Source organism: Argopecten irradians, chromosome 11 (assembly GCF_041381155.1).
Source record: "Argopecten irradians isolate NY chromosome 11, Ai_NY, whole genome shotgun sequence".
Lineage (NCBI taxonomy): Eukaryota > Metazoa > Mollusca > Bivalvia > Pectinida > Pectinidae > Argopecten > Argopecten irradians.
In genome coordinates, this window is record NC_091144.1 from 35736749 (window position 1) to 35758751 (window position 22003).

General features: G+C 36.7%; 1 protein-coding gene and 1 non-coding gene across 7 annotated transcripts in view; both read left to right on the forward strand.

Moving 5' to 3' along the window:
- Positions 1-3267: 3267 nt before the first annotated feature.
- Trnal-uag (transfer RNA leucine (anticodon UAG)) lies at positions 3268-3348 on the forward strand. Its single transcript has one exon. It is a non-coding gene; the product is annotated as a tRNA-Leu (tRNA).
- Positions 3349-5599: 2251 nt separating this feature from the next.
- Positions 5600-22003, forward strand: part of LOC138335417 (uncharacterized) — a 31776-nt gene continuing 15372 nt past the window's right edge. For 3 of the 6 annotated variants that reach the window (XM_069284500.1, XM_069284499.1, XM_069284501.1), the window contains exons 1-11: positions 5600-5764; positions 7585-7672; positions 8667-8760; positions 9706-13377; positions 13555-13671; positions 15603-17285; positions 17826-18125; positions 19119-19189; positions 19929-20165; positions 20820-21038; positions 21709-21736. In XM_069284500.1, the coding sequence (XP_069140601.1) occupies positions 8721-8760; positions 9706-13377; positions 13555-13671; positions 15603-17285; positions 17826-18125; positions 19119-19189; positions 19929-20165; positions 20820-21038; positions 21709-21736 (6367 nt within the window). In that variant the 5' untranslated portion in view covers positions 5600-5764; positions 7585-7672; positions 8667-8720. The remainder of the gene's footprint in view (positions 5765-7584; positions 7673-8666; positions 8761-9705; positions 13378-13554; positions 13672-15602; positions 17286-17825; positions 18126-19118; positions 19190-19928; positions 20166-20819; positions 21039-21708; positions 21737-22003) is intronic. The other 3 variants (XR_011210279.1, XM_069284497.1, XM_069284498.1) reach the window with 1 other exon arrangement.

Sequence of the window (22003 nt, forward strand, 5' to 3'; positions counted from 1 at the left end):
CGAGTTGTCTTTCATAAATTAATTTGTTACAAGTTTATCCGTGATTCAAACGCTACTTCAAATAATACCCGCCGACAACTTTTTTTTAAAGTTGTGTAAGGGAGGCAACTCCTATAAGTGCTATGTTTTAGCATCTTTTCAATTATGGTCCTGTACATATACACGGCAATGTAAGTTTGATAAGCGTAATTTGGCTAAAAGGGCTAGACCTTTTTTGATAAAAATTTGCAACTGCAACTTCTACAGATATTAATAGATTGTATTTGAAAATCTCATAACTTTTTTTTTATATTAGTTGAAAACGCGACTTCAACGGGACTGAAACCTTAGATTAAATCCTCCGCGAAGTCAAATCTGAACTTACCATTCCGCAAAGTCAAAACTGTATCTGAAACAGATGGTTACTGTACTGAACTGTATCTGAACGGTTGGTTACCATGGTACTGAACTGTATCTGAACGGTTGGTTACCATGGTACTGACCTGTATCTGAACGGTATTTGTATTGAACCATGGTACCATGGAACTGTATCTGAACGTTGGTTACCATGGTATTGAACTGTATCTGAACGGTTGGTTACCATGGTACTGACCTGTATCTGAACGTTAAGTTACCATGGTACTGAACCTGTATCTGAACGGTAAGTTACCATGGTACTGAACTGTATCTGAACGGTAAGTTACCATGGTACTGAACTGTATCTGAACGGTTGGTTACCATGGTACTGAACTGTATCTGAACGGTTGGTTACCATGGTACTGAACTGTATCTGAACAGTTGGTTACCATGGTACTGAACTGTATCTGAACGGTTGGTTACCATGGTACTGAACTGTATCTGAACGTTAAGTTACCATGGTACTGAACTGTATCTGAACAGTTGGTTACCATGGTACTGAACTGTATCTGAACGGTAAGTTACCATGGTACTGAACTGTATCTGAACAGTTGGTTACCATGGTACTGAACTGTATCTGAACAGTTGGTTACCATGGTACTGAACTGTATCTGAACAAGGTTACCATGGTACTGAACTGTATCTGAACAGTTGGTTACCATGGTACTAACCTGTATCTGAACAGTTGGTTACCATGGTACTGAACTGTATCTGAACGGTAAGTTACAAAGGTAAGAATTGTATTTGAACAGTTACTTAATATGATATTAAACTGTATCTGAACAGCTGGTTACCATGGAACTGACTTGTATCTGCACAGTTGGTTACCATGATATTGAACTGTAACTGAACTGTATCTGAACGGTTACCATGGTACTGAACTGTATCTGAACAGTTGGTTACCATGGTATTGAACTGTATCTGAACAGTTGGTTACCATGGTACTGAACTGTATCTGAACAGTTGGTTACCATGGTATTGAACTGTATCTGAACAGTTGGTTACCACGGTATTGAACTATATCTGAAAGGTTAGTTACAATGGTATCTGAACGGTTACCATGGTGTTGAACTGTATCTGAACAGTTGGTTACCACGGTATTGAACTGTATCTGAAAGGTTAGTTACAATGGTATCTGAACGGTTACCATAGTACTGAACTGTATCTGAGCGTATGTACTTATCTTTTTTTTTCCTTTTTTAAACATTAACTAAATAATAGTGTTGTGACATCATATAGTCACCAGGGTAGCGTCCTATGGCCATCATTTTTCTTGTTATAGTAACGTGCACCTCAAGTAACACTATTGATGTATTTGTCAAAGAATATGAAATAATATCCTCCGATTTACTATACGACCTCGGTCATATTTTGAATTAATCAGAGTGGTAGACCTAAACACCATAAAACAAATACTGGCCTCAAGAAAGGCACACATTTTTGCTAGATTAATTTGAAAGTCATGGATTTTTTCCTCATTACTACACTGTACAAATTAGAGTTCAAATGAATTTCCAAGAAATTTTGGCGTCTTCATCTTTAACGGTCCTTTTTTATACAACGTATGAGCGAGGATTTTTTTTTTAATAATATAATATATATAGGCCTAAATATGGTGGCTGATGTGTGCTATTTCGTTATTATAAAATTGGCACATATATCAGCCACCATACCTACATGTATACAATTTGTCATCCTCGATACTCTACAGATGGTAAGTGATCGGAACCCCTGGAGTATCGAGGATGACAATTCGTGTACATTATCCCAATCGAAATGGTCCCTTTATGTCTTAGTGCAGCACTGCCTTTCTATATTTTTTGTGGGTTTCCAATTATTTCCTGTGTATGCATGCATTTATATAATATTTTTGTCCAAAACAAACATAACGACCATTCTCAAAGTGAATAGTCGGGCAAAGAAAACCAGTCTAAATGCGTTCATTGGCCTTCCAAAAGTTCTCACATATTAATAGGACGGTCAAGTTCTGCTTAGTTTGGCAGTTCTGACCATTAAAGTAAAGAAAAGTTGAAAGCATTGAAAGCGAGGCTGCGTGGAAATGTCACCATAGACGTTAGTGAGCCGGGAGGACGTTTTAGAATTCCCATACTTTAAATTAATTTTTTCGTGCGCAGACAGATTTTGGCGAGAGATTTTATTTTTCTATTTCATAAGAAATAATACTGGATACATTCACACCATTTTCACCAATTTTAGCCATCCTTGCCCGACTGTTCACTTTAATATCTACTGTACCGTTCACAAGACGTCAAGCTTGTAGACTTGCCGTATTCTTTTGAAAACAGTTTATATTCACATGTAAAAAAAAAAAAATGTAAAAAAAAAACCACTAAGGGTCACTGTGAATTTGATATTGTATGTGGTTAAGTTTTATTCCCTAGTAGGAAAGTGATATAAAACAAGTACGATGAAATGCATAAATGCATACAAACGTTTTAAAAATGGTTTGCATAATTATCAATTTGCTCCATTAGCAGTAATAGGCACCAACTGTAGCTCTAAAGATGACAACATTAGTTGCCATAAAGTCTTTTGAGCTACAATATAATGTACATAGTGTACATATATCGATAATATATCCCTATCTCTGTATATATTTAATAACAGTACCTACATATGTACAGTACATGAATAATATTTGTATGTACTATATAGTCTATATTTTATATATTATCCGATAAAACGTGATTTTGTAAGCGCCATATCATATACAAAAAAATATAATGTGTGAATGATGTCATACATGTATGTACATTTTATATTATATACACATGTACAGTCACCTGATTTGATGTGTTAAACAAACCCTGGCATGAGGCTGTCAAAACTAAACAGCTGTTTCAATATCGAGGTAGCGTGGCCGAGCGGTCTAAGGCGCTGGTTTTAGGCACCAGTCTCATTGAGGCGTGGGTTCGAATCCCACCGCTGCCAGAATATTTTTTTTATTATTTTTTTGTTTGTTTCAAAAGACAATAAATTTGAACACGTGAATTAATTGCTTTATAGATAAAATGATATAGATAAATATAAATGATAAATATTTGGTATAGAGAGAGACATGTGAGGATATTCAAAATATGAAGGTGAGTGCTAGGCACTGTGTTCAGAAACATCTGTAATGTTTTAGCATAAATGCCCCCGTCTTCCCTTTGAAATCGGAAAGGGATGGACCAGATTGGACTGGACAGGGAAGGACGCGATTGACAAGGTAGATCTTTGTAACACTCTGCCCCCATAATACTATAAAAATGTCGATTAATTCAAATTTTCGATTTCATTTTTAGTGATGTCAATATCCCTACAGGTAGACAACATGAAGATTCAAACACGAGTCAACATTCATATTTTTATCCAAAAATTGTGCCATCAAGTCTCATTTAAAAAAAATCACATTTAATTTTACATTAAATCACTGTATGTTTAAACCTTTAATAATAAAAATTCAATACACATAAACTAGACTAAAATGTCCATTAAGAGACTCTACTGTTCCAAAAATTGTATTTTAAAAGATTAATTTCTTTATATGTCTAAGCAAGACAATTAATTCATTATTATTTTGAGTAACACAACAATGTGCCGATGTATGAAGCCGGTATATGTTCAGATCGAGCAGGGTTGTAAATGATATGATGATCAGGAGAGGATCAATATACATTGTAGGCAATGCCTGTTATCCAATCCTTATTTTGGCCAATAAAATATTTTGAATTACATGATATGACGACATTCACAATTATCATTTCTAAATGCAGGTAACTTTAAATCGAAAAATAATATATTAAGAACGCTTTAAAATTATCAAAATACATCGTAAAACTCATCTCAGTCATTCTAAATCGTAACAATATTCCCGGCGGAGACCCCCGACCCCCCCAAACACCAAAAATCTCGAGCCTTCGGCGCTCGCAAAATCACTGAAATACATCGTAAAACTCACCTCAGCCATTCTAAATCGCCGCGGACCCCCACCCCCAAACATCAAAATATATATATAAAGTATACGGGGGTTGAATAAATCTCCTCCTGTGGGGTGGTTGGTGGGGGTGATGGTGGGCGTTAACAAACATGGGTTTCTACCTACGCCACTGAAGGGTGGGTGGTATTTAATAACTTTTGAAAATAGCAAAGGTGTTGTTTATATAGGCATGAAATTGCTTTCTTGTAAGATTATGGTCCTTTAATTTTCTCCAGATTGCAGACAATTAAATCATAACGCGCATTTTGATTCATTTGTCTGCAATCATGGGAAGGACCATAAATCCCCCACTGAAGAAGGCAATTTATTACTTAAAAAAAGACATCTAAATCAAAATCCTTCCATCTGTTTCCGGGTCTTTTCAATATTGTCATCATCCTATATGTATATATTCCAACATACATAATTTTTATATGTATATGAATGTGTATTATTTATTCATTTGTATATCAAGCTGATAACTTCCCCATACGTCTTTTTTATCTTAAAATTGAAATCTTGTTTTTTGTGTCGTTATCTATGCATTTGATAACTTGCAGTGATTTTAAGCCTAAGGAGGAAGCATTTTTAAAAAAATATTTTAACGTGTGTGCAAGGACTTATGAATCCGTGATGTGTGCAAGACACTGGATCTTACATGTATACATGTACATGTATAAAATGTACGGTATATACATGTACATGTACAAAATGAACGTACATCTGAAATTATACTTATAGTCTAGTATGATTTAAGGGAGGAAGAAGAAGAAGACAGAAAAGAAGTAATGTCATTATGACAGTATACTTTAAATTCCTCTCGACATACAATGCAATGTATGTATAATGTACATTGTACATCTGTATACATGGTAGCAAAGTTTTGAATTATAAAAATAATATATTAATATATTTGTAAGTAAAATAAATGATTCAAAATATTAAATTGCAAATGAAAACATGACTTAATTATGCTTAAAGATAATGAAAAAATAGCTAGTTCACAAAATTAATATGCTGTATATAGTTATGTATAAGTTAAATCATAACCTATATATGTATATGTTTCTAGTTAAATAGTGCAATTAATTATGTACATTTCAAAAAGAGTTGTCTGTCTTGAATTACGACTCAATCTATTTATAGAACCTAGTCATAGACAACTTTCTGTTTACAAACAGCAACTAGACAGGAACTTAACTTATCTCATAAATACGGCATCTTTAATATAATAAACAGATTAGTCGCGCCAGTCTTTCAATGATATACACTCAACTAGATTTCCTACTTTCACTTTCGTTTGTTTATCTACCAATGTACATGCGCACAAGTATTATCGTGACAGGCGGCGACAGGCGAGGTGGTTTTTTTCCAAAGAGGATCTTCAAGGTATGAATTTACGTTGAAATACAGTCATAAAATAATATAACGTTATGGAATCCTTAAACAAACAGATACAGTTTTTCAAATTGTAGTGTATAGATATAGATATTGAAATGTTTGTCCCACTTGTCAAATACGCAGTATATGCGATTCCAACTTGGCATATGTGTAACGATAAGCATTTTATGATTCTCGTCCGCATCAAAATCATAGACATCCCTGTTATTGATAAATGCCAACTTTTCAATAACATCGATTGAGTTATAAACTCAACTTTTTCTATTTATTTCCTTTTCATATAACTTTCGTTTTTGTTACCACAATATACACCTGTACTTTCGCTTTCCCTATATTAACGCATTGTATTTTTGAAAACTTCCAAAATCTAGATTGATAAAATTTCCAAGCCTAGAAGAGCTGTAATAGACTATATGAAACATTAATGTTATTGATAGGATATCAAATATACTCCTTTGGACTAAGAATCGTTGATATTTTGAACAAATGCTGAGTCAGTTATTTAATTACGAATCAAAATCTTTGAAATTTAATTTGGACAATTATTGGAAAAGTTGGCGTCCATTACATATGTTATTATATTCAAATGTATATGTACATGGACGTCAGACAGAGAAAGCTATCTGTTTATCATCTAACTTTGATTAATTTGATCCCAATAAATGGGATCACTTGCATTTATTTTTTAAAATACTTAATTATTGTAGTGATAGTGGAAATACCCAAAGTCAAACCTGGATTTGAACTGATACCTTCCAAACATACAGCTGTATGTATTATAGCTAGCTACCAATTCATCGGCAATTTATCTGGTCATCAGACCTGATCCAAAACTTTTAACTTTTCCCTCCCTGTAAAAGTTTTAGTCCTTGCTCAGAGACTCAACACGCGACCCAGCTGGTTCTGACATCCCATGCTAAATCTACTCCCACATGCTTCAAACAGGGTTTAGTCGCAACTGTGAGGGATGTTAATATCTTATTGTTTGGTCACAGGCATCCAATAATGTAGCAGTGAATAAACAAATAACTAGACTAGGATGTAGGCCCGGGTGTAGGTCCGGGGTCATCAGAACTCTAGCCAGACGTTTGATGAAATGACCTACAATTGTACTTATAGAAATGTAACTGGACAACTGTGATCCCCCACTCTAGAACAGTTACTTTTAAAACCTGTGGATATTTTATACTACTGAATGTTTTTTTTGTGTTGGTCTGTTTTCTTTTCGAGTTACAGTCAAACCTGTCTATAAAGGCCTACCAAGGGACAAGGGGAAAGTGGTCTCTATAGCCAAATCTTCATTCAGGTCACAGTGTGTTATACCGTATTGGACCCAAAAAGCGCCCAGGGCGCTTAAGAAATTGATAAAAAGAAAAGGTGCTAATATGTCGAAATTCGCAAATCTATACCGTTTTATGTAATTTTGGTCCTTATTTATGCATGGGCAATTGAAATTGAGGCCTCAAAAAGGGGAGAGGCGCTTATAGGGACATGGGCGCTTATTGGGTCGAATACGTTAAATGACCAAGACGGGCGAGTGGTTTAGATATCCCAATATATTTACAGAAGCCCTTTACCTCTGGGAGGCGAGTTCAAATCCCATGTGTGACTGTTGCCAGGTACTGGCTGCTGGTTGGTGTTTTTTCTCTGGGTACTTCGGCTTTTCTCCACCAACAAGCCTGGCATATCCTTAAATGACCCTGGCGTTAAACTAAATCAAAAGCAAGATAACTGATGAAAAAGATCAAATAAATACATCAAAATTTTCTTATTTTTACAAATATGTTGTCTTTCGATCTCTGTTTCAGAACTCTACTCGTTCATAGAAACCAAACAATGTGACAGATCGAAGGGGCTGACAGTCTGATGACACAAGATCTTAATGACATAATGCAGGTAATAGAAGTTGATTTAAAGTGACTTATACCGTAAATGATGTAAATAGCCCCCCCCCCCTCTCAAGTACCCCTCCCCCTAAAAGTGCCCATACCCTCTTCTTGAGTAGGAGTTGAAGTTATACAAAAGCCCTCATTCCATAGATTACACGAATAAATGATGTTTACAACTACCGTGGTGCTTATAGCATCAGCATTGTATCCATAGTACATGAAATTCACCTACACAAGAAATTATCTACAATTATATTATGAGCTCTGTAAAATCTGAACTTCTTACAAAATGAACATTTCTGGACTTAGTAAATATCAATGAATAGTACACCTTATATAGCTTTCTGCACTGCATGCTTTTCTGTTTCTTTCTCCTGTTTTTTTTTTGTTTTGCATAAATTTATATGAGGAAATAAAGATTATCTATCAATCTATCTAATCTTGTGAGTCTTTCACACATGAGTCACAAAGAAATAATGCTTCTCAAAGGAAAGAAAGCAAATGAATATGTTGAGATAAATCTGCCACGAGTACGGAAAGAGTTAAAAAATGACTGAGCTATTTCCTATGCAGCTTGTATATGTCGTGCTTCCCTAACAAGTGCCCCCTTTTTGTCACAATTTTTGGGTGCTAATTACAGCATATTTATGATAAGTGACACCTAGGTTACAGGGCTTTTGTTATTTCACATATAAATATATGATATAGAATCACAAAAATGTATTAAAGCACTTATTATGCATATTTTTTTAACAAACTAATTTTTCTAAATCCTTGTTTAAAGCTGTTTCTTTTTCTTGACATGAGGATGATGACTTTATAAGAGTAGTATCTCCAGGGAATAAACATGCAGTTTATTCAAGTTCATTAGCAATATCATTTATAAAAATAAGGAAAAGAAGAGGTCCAAGAATTGAGCCTTGAGGGACTCCTGCCCCTATCAGTTAACATTTAATCATGTATAGAACATTTAACTTTCAATCCTGTTTTTTCTCTTGAAGTTGGAGACTGCTGTGAACCGAGAGTAGTGTGGGAAGAAACGAAAGACTTCAATCATGGCTTCAAATAATCCTTCTGTTGACAACAAGTTAGAAGGTAACTGTCAATAAAAATAATGACTGTTCAAAGTTTTTAAAATAGTGCTGTTAGTGACACAATTCCGTCCTTGCATATTACAGAGTTAGCTCCCTTGAGGATAGGTATCAATAGTAACGTCATTTTGTGAGCGCAATTCACGTTATTTTCTGTGATGTTACGCTCGCAAACATATGACGTCCAAATCAATACCTACCTGCAAGGACAGATAACTCTGAATATGCAAATGCAGAATAACAAGACTGTCATCTTGACCTTTGACCCTATTCCCAAATAAATAGGATTCAATCTGGAGTCAGCTGTATAAAGCATACATTTTGTATTCCACTTGATCTGATGTCTGCAGATCATTTATGATGATGAGGGCAAAGGTCAAACTTCACTTTAAAATAGCCATGTGCATGTAAGATAACATAGAGTATATGGACATGGTTGATTTTTGTTAGCACAACACAATAAAAATGGATGATTGTTGAGATGGGTCGTCAGGATAAATTTTAAATCCCACACTTATCACTTGAAAACAAATAATTAAGATACCATGCAAACAATTGTTATAGAAGAGAGAATTCATTCTAAAAAAGTAAATATCACAAAGTCATCAGTAGAACTTTTTCATCCCTGAAATTACATAATGTAAGAATAAAATAAGTTTGATGAAGTATAATAATTAGCAGTAGAATTCATTTAAAGTTGATGACAAACTTTTACAACATTATGTAAACTCAAGTAACAGAGTAGAATAAAATGTGTTTAGGTAGTAACATTACAGTAACGGATAGTACTGTAAAATGTGAAATAAGGTTGCAGACCAATCCGTGGCTTTTTTGGTTTGAACATATTTACTAGACTCCCGAAGACACATTTGGACTCTCCTAAATCAAGGACTGGAACAGTCCATTATGAATTTCAGGGGACATATTATCTTAATCTCTCCATTGCCAGGTGAAGAAGACCAAGACGTACCCCGTGATATGACAGGTTCGCCTCCAGACATAGGGGGAGAACATGACAAGCATAGTCTTAATTACTCTATGCTCAGCAGTGGTAGCTCCAGTTTTGAAGTATTATCTATGAGCATGACCAAGAGTGACGAGAATGCATCATCTTATTTTGATGATCCTAGACATCCAATATTGAATCAAGACGGTATGGAAGACGAAGATGTAGGAAAGGTTAAGGAAACAAATGCTGGTGTTGACAATGGAACAGAACAACAACTTGAAGAACCACTCAAAGGTAATGGAGAAAAAGATCTGGAGGCGAAAAATACATTCAGAGCAAAAAGTGGGTCATTTGAGGAAAGTACGGATGTGGATGGAAAAAGCAAATTATTAGACCCAATGTTGACTAAACAAACAGATGAGGGTGCTGAACAGGTGAAAGATACCGACGAAGAAGGACAGAAGAATAGAACAGTGGATGGCACTGAACGTCTTAAAGACAGCTTGATTGAAGAGACAGACCATTCCCTGAGTGAAAGTTTGGTTATTCTTGGACACAGTTTTATGGACAGGTCAATTTCATCTGATCCGTTTCCTGGGAACAAAGAAGAACATAACAAGGTTGATACCCAAGAACACAAAGAAGCATCTGATGACTCAACAAAAGAAACGTCAGATGAAGCAGACATAAGTTCACATGAACCCAAATCTGTCGCAATGAATGCAGCATTTGGTGAAAGTTTGGTTGTCCTTAGAGAAGGTGATGTGTTTGGCTCGATCTCATCTGAAATATCAAATAGAAACAACCAAGAAGGCGTTGAAGGTCACGCTGTGTCGGAGAGTGAGACGGTAGATGAAGCAAAGGAAAGACCATCTGTTGACAATACTGTAGAAAAGGATGACTCACTGGGTGAAAGTTTGGTGGTACTTTCATCAGGAGACTTTGATCATTCCTTGTCAGCAGAAGTCAATCAACAACCCATTACTGATCAGATGATTGGCCATCTTGTGCAGTCTTCACACGCGTGTGATGAAGGACACACTGGAGCCATTCACAAAACAGCCTCAAATGGCATGAAATTTGGAGAAGCAGCAAAAACCAAAGACGAAGATGACGAATCTGGTACACAGTCTAAATCTAGTGATGAAACAGAATGTTTGGGTCAAGATGGTAAACAGTATGCCTACGAAGGTATTGAACAAGATACAGGTTTGAATAATACATTAACATTAGCTTTAGCAAAATCATCACCACAGAGGCCAGATAGAGAAGATGAAATAGATCAAGATGTGTCGACCGATACAAAAGATCCATCACAAACTGGTGGTGGCGGTCCTCAAATACCTAGTAACATGGATATAGAGACAAGTGATGCTAATGACACAGAGAAGAAGGATTTTGATGACATATTGAAGAGGGATCTTGATGACACAGAGAGGCGAGATGTTGATAACATAGGGAAGAAGCATCTTGATGACAGAGAGAAGGGTGATCCTGATGGCATTGAGAAGAAGGATCTTGATGACAGAGGTAAGAGGGATCCTGATGACTCAGAGAATGTCGATCCTGATGGCATTGAGAAGAAGGATCTTGATGACAGAAGGAAGAGGGATATTGATACAACTTTTACACCAAATGACAGTATGGTCGTACCAAGTGAACACACTGGTGATGTAGCTATTTCGGAGGCATCCAGCTTTGACAACCAAAACGACAGGACAAACTCTGGTTTTAGCAAAAATCAATTTCAAACTTCCGAGCTGGAACAGAACCAGGAAAATGTTGACGGGCACAGCAAATATGACTCCTCCCTAAGCGAGAGCTTGGTAGTAATAGAAAAACATGAATTTGGAGATACTTTGACGGACAGTGCTTCTGCAGCATATCAGTTAGGTAACAAACAGGGAAAGGATGAAGGGCAGGAGACAGATATCCGTAATGACACAGGATACCGTATAGACGGCCATAAAGCACCTGTTGGACTGACACCCAGGGTCATTGAAAGCATAGTAGAATCCATGCCAAGTCATCTGACTGGAACCCTAGATCAACAAACTACCGGCTCTAATCACCACGAAGACACGGATGGAATGGAATTTCCCACCAAAGATCGTAGCAACAGTCTTGGGGGATCATGTATCTCTACTGACAGCTTTGCAGTTCTATCAGACTCTGAAAGTTGCTTCGATAATTCGGAGACGGAATTACACCGCCTACAGGCATCAATGACCTTCACCGGCAGAGATGTACCTGTGATAGATCCCTTTATCGGAAACGAAGAAGTTCTTGATGAAAAGCATTTAAGCCATAAAAATGACACAAATGGAGTTGTCACAAATACGGTTGAATCAAGTCCAAATCATGTCGAAAAAGAAACGTTCGCTGGAAAACCAGAGAACGCGTCTAGACGCGTAGATCTGCATATTCCAGGGAAAAATATTGAAACTGAAAACGTTGAATCAGCCAATGCTGATGACAAATCCACAGGGAACACCAGTGAATTAGAGGCAAAGTTTGACGATGAGGAATCAACGCGTGCCATGTTGAATTCAAGAACAGACATGTACGGTGAAAGAATAAGAGATTCACCATATCCATCATTGTCCTTCGGGAGTTCTTTACATAGTTTTGTTATGGTAAGTGAAAATGGCGGATCTTTAAGAAGCTCCTCCATAGAGGATGGAAAGCAAATAAGTGAAGATAGATATTTAGATGACACAGATCACACAGCCGCTATACAGACGGATGGGGCGATGACGAAGAACAATGATCAGATGAAACCCTCTGAGTCTTGGAATAAAACAGAAGACAAGGAATTAGTGAAAAGGGACCATGACAGCGATATTCATAGGACATCTAGTTTACAGACGGGACATGATAAGGCTGCAACAGATCAACAAGACCAAAATGAAATAATGATCTGTCCGCTACCAAATGAGGATGAAGATGACACTGACGCTTACACTGCTATAAAGACCGAGGAGCCTCAGTATGTCCGAAAAGATGAAATTGGTGACTCGGCAAATCCAATAGAGGAAGAGGTTCCAGCTGAGGCTCAGGACGTTGATGAAGACCAAACCAACCTTAAAAATGAAAGGTTTGAAAATCAATATCAAACTAAAGACGAAGCGGATGCCCATACGCAGTCTTCAAATTCAGACAACAAAGAATCCCTCAATGTTGACTTTCCGTCATTGGATTCTTTCAATAGCATGCCAATCAGTAATGGAACTCAGAAAGAAACTACAGAAGTACACACGAATGTATACGAGCGAGATATCAGTGAAAATGATAACAGAAATCAAAAAGAAGATACTCCATCGAAATACATCCCAGAAAACCAGAGTGATTCGAATCACTGCAGTGATGAAAATAGTTTCGATGATGAATGGATTGATGATACAAAACCGAAGGAAAATGACAAGCTGGACCAAGACGCATATTGTGTAGAGTTGGAAAACACAGAACCGCCAGACAAGGACAGATTTTCTTCTAATAAAGATTCGGTATCCTCCAGTAATTCGGAATTTCTGGAGAAAGACAGAAAAAGCACTGATCAGCTAGAGGAAGAGTTCATACAAAGAAACTCTAATTTTGAAGATCCCATAGAATCTGTAGGATTACCTGATAGCAGTGACGATGACTCTGTACCAGACCAACCTCAATCTGTAGGTAAGTAGTGCTGGCATGTTACTATATGTTTGCTGGGTATCGCAGTTATATTTACGCGAGTACAAATTTTCGTGATTTTAACATTAAACGATGAAATACAATTTTAGCGGGTATAAATTTTCGCGATATGGCTTTCAGGTTTTTTTCTGATTTTATCACACGATTCCACTTTAACAGAACATTCTGAACAACCTCGTGAACAGAACGAAGAAGAAGATAGCACACTGACTCTGGAGAAACCTGTTCAAGGACCTTCACAGGAAGATATGGCTGACCAAAGAGAACCCTCACCTGGTATGTTTTGATATCCTTTGTATCACTGTAAGACCAAAAGGTGATATTATCCTATTTCGTACATGTATAATTTCCTATGTTTGTGACCTATCCATTAGGCAGTCATCCTCGATACTCCAGGGGTTCCGAGCACTTACCATATCTAAACCCCTGGACTATTATAGTAAAACTGGAGGCAACAGAACAGAACGGGTAATAGCCGTATAACGGTACACGGTCGTTGACTGTGTGGCTTTGAAGTTGGGCCTCGCTCTCTCTGTAGTCTTCAAAAAAAAATTTGGCGGCCTGTGATTGATTCAGATTGGTTCACCTGGGCCTCCAGTTTTACTATGAAAAAGTCCAGGGGTGTAGAGATGGTAATTGTCGAGGATGTCAGTCAGTAGACTAAATAATTACCGTCATTTCTTGTCCTTTCAGTATCGTTTTAGCACGCACACCCGGTCCAAAGGTTACATTCAGTTCTTCGTGTCCAATGTTTTATTTTTAACTGAATCCAGGAACAACATGCTTGACATCATGCCAAGTTATTATAGTACATTTTAGGTCTCAAGTGACGTAATCTAATCGCTGCTTGTCAGTCATCGTGCGTCGTGTGTCCGTAAACAATTTATATTTTCGATTTCTTCTCCATAACTGCTAAAGCAAATTCAATCGAATTTTGCACAAATCTTCTAAGTCATAAGGCCCTCTACCAACATTGTGACTTTTGTGATAGGTCTCAGATTAACCCCCGGAAAGGAAGTTTACTACAGTTTCTATTGGTAAAATTTTGGACGTTTTTTTGTTAAATTTCCATCGAAAATGAGCCATACTTGCTTAGGATTATTAGCCTAAGAAAGCATTTTAACATTATATTCAAATAGTGGATCTAAATGAGAGATGATGATAATTGGGGCGAAAAGGGTGGGCGAAAAGGAGTCAAAATGACTGTGATGTAGATACTCTTCAAAGGTTAAAAGGTCAAATTGATAAATCAATAAAGAACCAGATGCGTACTCGTGCAATGCTGTTTATACATCTGTATCAGAGCTGAAGTGACTGTTAAGGCCCATGGTCCTCTTGTTTTTTTGTATTTAATTGATACTGATTAAAAGGTGGCCAATATGCGTTAATTATGGATTAAGGCTATTAAAGTTTGTTCTAGAGGGATTTTATAAGTGTTTCAAACGTTTTTTGTGCATTTCCAACTTGATAATCAGATTTTAAACTTCCAAAATTTATCTTGAATTTAGCGACTTCATAAGATTGTAATCGTTATGTAGACTACATTTGCATTTTCCTCATGTTATCAAATATCTGAAGGAAGAAGATAAAGGGGGATAAGCATAGACTGTTCTTTAATTTAATTGACAAAGATACAATCAGTGAGGATCGTGAAATAGCTTTGACAAAATCCTAATTAATCCTTAAATAAAGGAAACAAAGTACAGTGTATTATTCATTGTGCATGATAACTATAATGCTAGATGTACAGTATTATGAGTTTACGTAATCAGTCTGTTGACCTATTGGTTTCAAATACATGTACAATTTTTCCCGTCTGAATCAATTATCATAGATCTTACTCCAGTACTGTTATTTAGTATTATGAGTTTACGTAATCAGTCTGTTGACCTATTGGTTTCAAATACATGTACAATTTTTCCCGTCTGAATCAATTATCATAGATCTTACTCCAGTACTGTTATTTATGCGAAAGTTACTAACTAAACTGTTTAAAAAGACGGTGGCAAAGTAGTTAAAATTTCCCAATGTATTACCCATGTGGGGCTCTTGCCAGGTATTGGTCGGTGGTTTTTCTCCGAAAATTCCTCCTTTCTTCAACCCCATAAACCTGGCACGTTTTTAAATGACACTGGCTGTTAATAGCATGCTAAAACACCCAAACTAAACCAACCTCTTTTAAAAAACGATTTTTGATGAAATTTCAGGGGAAATAGCCAGCGGCAGTGCAACAGTGCTGGATTGGTACCACCAATGCGTTACAATCTATGTCCAGCGAGAATGGTCCATGTATGAAGACAACAAGTCTAAAGTACGGAGAGATCAGCAAGCTATCATTAAGAATTGGATCGATGTTGAGAAGGTTAAATTCCTCTTTGCCAACTTTCATTTGACAACCCTCTTGAAGGTCAGATTACCAGAAGGAACTTCTGTCGAATTTGATAATGAGAAAACGCACATGTACATTACATATAACGGAAAACCGTTCGTGTGTGATGAAGCTTATCTGAGCTGGTGGAAAGAAACAATCCAATCAGTGTTTCAAACGGTTGATGGAATTTCAGCATATCTTTGCAAACTGGACAACATAAATAAAGAGTCAACTATTGAAGTATTGAAGACGTTGACTTTTCCGAATGTTAGAGTCTATCCGACTTACATGCCAGAGACAATTTTGGTGTTGGGATCGGCAAACATTGGAAGCACACTACACATGGTACACAACCAGGATGGCCGTCATCACATAGTAAGCACCAGATGTATGAAGGAGGTAGGGGTGGTACAAATTCCTTCGAGTTGGAGGAGCTGGTGCAGATATCTTGCAGAAGAAACACAATCCAAATTTGAAGAGTCTGGTATCATTGATATTCTTGCAAATGAAGACAATGGCTGCAGTTTCCTTGTCGTTGATATTTGCCACAGAGCTGATCTTCAAAAAGATCAGAGGTACGTTCAACAGGTGCTTCAACAGATATCAGCACAAGAAATGGTCCCTTTAGAAGAAGTTGAATATAACCTTTTGTCCTGTACTGAGACATTGAACTATATAAACTCTCACAAACTGGTTGACATAGCTTGTCATTGGTTCGTTTCGATACATGAAAACACTCCTGAACTTCTGGTATTCGCGCATAATCAAGAGTCCGCTAAGAAGTTTGTTACTTTGATCAAATCAAGCGTGAAGACGATAGAAATCAATGTTCAAAAACCCAAATATAAACGCAAGCTTGATATCCTGGCTGATCAGTTCAGAGGGAAACTGTGCTGGTCCTCGGATCCAGCAAAACAGAAGGTACACGTATGCATCACTGAGGATATCTTGGATCAGGTTGATGAAACTATACAACTTCTAGGAGGAAGAAAATCGGAAACAACCAATAAGAAAACTGAAACTAGAAATGTCATTCTACAAAATAAGAAAAATATCCTATTTTTCAACAAGTTTGTAAAAGATGACGTCATGCAAATAGAAAATGATTTGCAAGTGGATGTTTCTTTCCAAAACGTATCCTCTGGCCAAATTGTCATCAAAATCAGCGGAGAATCAATGGAGAATGTGCAGGCAGCACAATCTGAGATACAGCGTGTTGTGGATGATATCCGTACATTTCAACATCCAAATGTGGAAATAAATATCCCGCAAAGTCAGATAAACAAAGTTCAGGATATAGAACTAGTAAACAGATGTGTCATCGCCACTTGCAACGTAGACACCGAAGAAATGGACGACGAACAGTTGGCGTTTGTCAATCTCTCTGAAAGAAGGACTGGCACTCCAACAAAATGGTGGACATTTGGTCAAGCCCGTCTTGGGTTTGTCACTGGCCCTGTAAGGCATGTGGAGGCTGATGCTACTGTAAAACTACAGCCAAATAGTCAACAAACTAAAGGTAAACTTATTTGTAAAGTAAATTTTCAGTTCCAGGTTCCCTATAAATTATGCGTGAATAGTAACCATATTGTTTACAAAGTCCCTTACTAAATTTGAATTACGCTTAAAAAGCAATTATGTACGTGTAAATAGCAACTGTGAGATTTGTGTCATGGCTCTTTTAAAATTACGCGCAGATAGTAATTATGGATTTTCAGTTCCTTGCTTCATTTGAATTAAGAGTAAATATCAATTATTAAATGTTCTATTAGGACATAGACTTTATTTCGCATGGAGCGCTTCGTATATCTATGCAAAGCATATATGTCTTTTCTGTTAGTTATACGTGAAGGTACTGTAAACATACGTAATTTAGCACTGTCAAATTTTAACGCAAATGCAGAAAAATGTAAATTATGAATTATTTGCTCTAAGTTAATTAGCGTAATTCGTGGGTTCTATACCAAAAATACAACATTAGCGCTGTATGCGAGAAACGCTAAAATAAGAACGCTTTCAGTCGTTCGCCATGGTATTCATGTTATGGAAACATTTTCAGGCGCAAACAAGGAAACCTCAATTGAAGTTCCGCTGCCTGATGAAGGAAAATCTAAATCATACCTGTCTGAATCTATTGTGGCCGTGTTTAAGCGGTTGTCCGAAACTAAAGTGAGATCGGTTGCTGTGGATTTACATCATTGTTGCGGATGGCCATTCAATAAGTTCCTTAAAGTGATGCTACAAACCTTAAGAGAGTTGTGGGGTCCGTCAGTATCAGGATGTGGTGCTATGGACATTATCGTGTCTGTTCAAACTGATGAGGAATTCAATGAAGCATCTAATATCATAGGATCTTCAGGTATGTTAAATATTATCATCGCCCATGTTATCTTAGGTTATGATGCCACACTACTGATATGAATTTAGTGCCCATTGCCATATGACAAGAGGGGCTATGATGCCACACTACTGATAGGAATTTAGTGCCCGTTGCCATAGGACAAGAGGGGGTTATGATGCCACACTACTGATATGAATTTAGTGCCCGTTGCCATAGGACAAGAGGGGGTTATGATGCCACACTTACTGATATGAATTTAGTGCCCGTTGCCATAGGACAAGAGGGGCTATGATGCCACACTACTGATAGGAATTTAGTGCCCGTTGCCATAGGACAAGAGGGGGTTATGATGCCACACTACTGATATGAATTTAGTGCCCGTTGCCATAGGACAAGAGGGGGTTATGTTGCCACATATGATGCCACACTACTGATATGAATTTAGTGCCCATTGCCATATGACAAGAGGGGCTATGATGCCACACTACTGATAGGAATTTAGTGACCGTTGCCATAGGACACAAGACTGGGGAATTTTATGATGCCAACAGGGCTATGATGCCACACTACTGATATGGAATTTGATGCCCTTGTAGATTGTCCTTGCCATAGGACAAGAGGGGGTTATGATGCCACACTACTGATATGAATTTAGTGCCCGTTGCCATAGGACAAGAGGGGGTTATGATGCCACACTTACTGATATGAATTTAGTGCCCGTTGCCATAGGACAAGAGGGCTATTCTACTTCATGCAGTGTATATTTTTTGAGGTTCTGATACCAAACTGAAAGTTTGAATCTGGCGCCATTGCCTTAAAACAAGAGGGTTAGCCTTCTTAATACAGTATACATCAATATTTGTTGACGATACTAAAAAATATTTAACCTTCAAATAAATGATCTTTAAAATACTCTCATAATGTTACCATAGTTACCGAAAGTGAAACTTTAAAAACTAAACAACGTCACTCCTTGAAACAATAAAAAAGTGTTCATTATTTATTATGTAGGTTTTCCGATTATGAAAGAACTGGATTCTCCGCAGATAATTGTGATTAAAGGGGACATCACAAAAGAGAAGGTACGTTAAACGATGACTATATAGATCAATATACCATGTACATTTAATATAATGTTGTTACCGCACTATCATGTAAATTTAATTTAATGTTGTTATCGCACTTTCATGTAAATATAATTTAATGTTGTTACCGCACTATCATGTAAATCTAATTTAATGTTGTTACCGCACTATCATGTAAATCTAATTTAAAGTTGTTACCGCACTATCATGTAAATCTAATTTAATGTTGTTACCGCACTATCATGTAAATTAAATTTAATGTTGTTACCGCACTATCATGAGGTAGACATATGTTACCCATGTCATGTCATATCAGCCGACTCTTTTGTCATAATTATGATATGCACAGAAAATTGTATTAACTTATTTTTCCTCATATTAATGCCAATATATTTGCATTTGTGCTGATATCGTCTTCAAATGAGTTATGCCTCGTAATAGACATACCGTATGTCCGGTTATTTTCACGGGGATGATATTTTTGCGATTTCGTAGAACATTGCTAGGATCATGACAATTTGATCGCCGAAAGTTTGAGAATGGTTGAATCATATCAACACCGAAAGCCAGATCGCAAAAAAATTAAACCGTTCAAACCGACACTGCGCTTGGTAAGGTTACACAGTAGGGCTGTTTTGAAAATGTAAATATATGATTACGACAAAGGATAGCATAGAATTGAGATTTACCTTAAAACTGGTTTACAATATAATAATATCATGGTGGATGATTTCAGACTGATGTGATCGTGAACACTGCCAGTAAAGACTTGGATCTTTCCCATGGCGCTGTTTCCAAGGCATTGTCTTCCAGAGCAGGGAAAGGAATACAGAAGGAATGCAAGAAAAGTTACAGAAGAGGCATCAGATATGGTGGATTGGCTATCACTGACGGATATGATCTACAATGCAGAAAAGTATTTCACGGTGCTTTTGATCATTGGTCAAAAAGTTATCAAACAGAACGAAAACAGGTTGGTAAACTCATCAATCTTCAATATAATTTCAAAAAGCAATAATGACTAGCTCAATGCAGATAAGGATTTATTAGGTGAAATGACATGCATTAGCGTGACTCAGAAATATAAGATAAATCTATTATCCGTAACTATCGGCCCGCCCGAATACACTACTTAACGGGTTAGATAATCTGATCCTTTCAGAGTGTTCGGAACTTGCTTGATGAAAAATCTTAATACTTAGCAACTGATAAAGAAAAAAACCCAATAGTGATTGCAAACATATCGAAGATATTGTCATATGGTTTTAATATTTATACAAATAAGGTATTTCCATGTAACAAGAAAGCTAATGAATATCAGCTAATATTAAATGCGGTGATATAAAAGAGGATGTTAATGTTATCCGCCGCACATACGATGCAAAGATGAAAGCTAAATGATATTTTTGATGAAAATAGACGAGAGTGATATCAATGAATGATGAATGATGATGTTATTAAAGAGGAAGATGTGAGTGATATCCACTATACAATATACATCGATGAAATTGTGATGAAAGATCAATGATTTTTTATGAGGAAAATGTAGATGATAGCAGTCTATAATACAGGTAGTATTCAGCAAGTCTTTGTTTGACTTATCCTGTGATATTAATGGTTGTTTCAGACCGTTGGGAACTTTGTAACCAATTGCCTGGTAAAAGCAAATGATCTCGGCATGAGTTCCATCTCGTTTCCTGCTATCGGCACTGGTGTGCTAGGTTATCCCTCCGCAGTGGTAGCCAAGGAGATGCTGGGCAAGATCAGACATTTTATGGATTCTAAACCAGCCTGTCTGAGGAAAGTCAACGTTGTCATCTATCCTAGCGATACGGACACGTTTAATGTAAGACATTTTTTTATTTACTTCTCGTTTATCTTAAAATATGTTACTGTTTTTTGTTTTATTAGCATAGATTATTAATTACCTTACATGTACCTATTTAATGTCGTAGCAATTGTCGTAGCAAAGTCACGTGCGATACCCGGATAGTTTGATTGACAGCTTCTGATCCGTCGATAAGATTTAGATAGACATTCTTTATCCTGTATTGATGATTTCTTTAGAAACGCCAATTTTCATATGCCTGTAGGATAATATTGCTTAGCGTTTCATTGCGCAGTAGTTTAGTATGATATACAGTGTAAGCCAACGTTTAATTTTATGTTTCGATGACGTCATATTGTTAACAAGTTCCGTTTTGACAGTGTTCCTTGTAGTGTTATGTTGTTTCAATTGATGTGACACTAAAATACGAAAACAGTTATGTTGAAAAAATCGACTGTCTAGTTCCAACTTATAAACAGTAATACAGTAGTTCAAAAACTTATTCTAAATTTAATACAAAAATATACGCTGTCTCATCCAATTGATATCTACGTTACAAAATATTCTGATATATGACGCTGTCTCATCTAATGAAAATCTTCTTTACAAACAGCAGTGCTCCTTATGGCCACAGCTCGTTTGTTAATAGAAATAGTAGTCAAATGTATTTTACGTTTGTCTGTTTCAGGATTTTGCAGCGGAAAACTCAAATGCAGGTAGGTTGCAATTGTTTGTGCCTTTACTTTAAAAACCAAAGTGAATTGATTGAGTTATTTACATAATAGTAAATAGTACTAGTGGTAATTACCGTATACACATGTAATGTCGGCTGTTTTCGTCGGGAAGATATTTTCTCAATTTAAACAAACATTGTTATGGTGGCGAAACATTTGACCAGTATAAATAACGAGTATACTCAAGGCATCCAGTTCACCGTTGGTTTTTTTTGCAGATTCAGGAGTTAAATCACAATTTCTTAGACG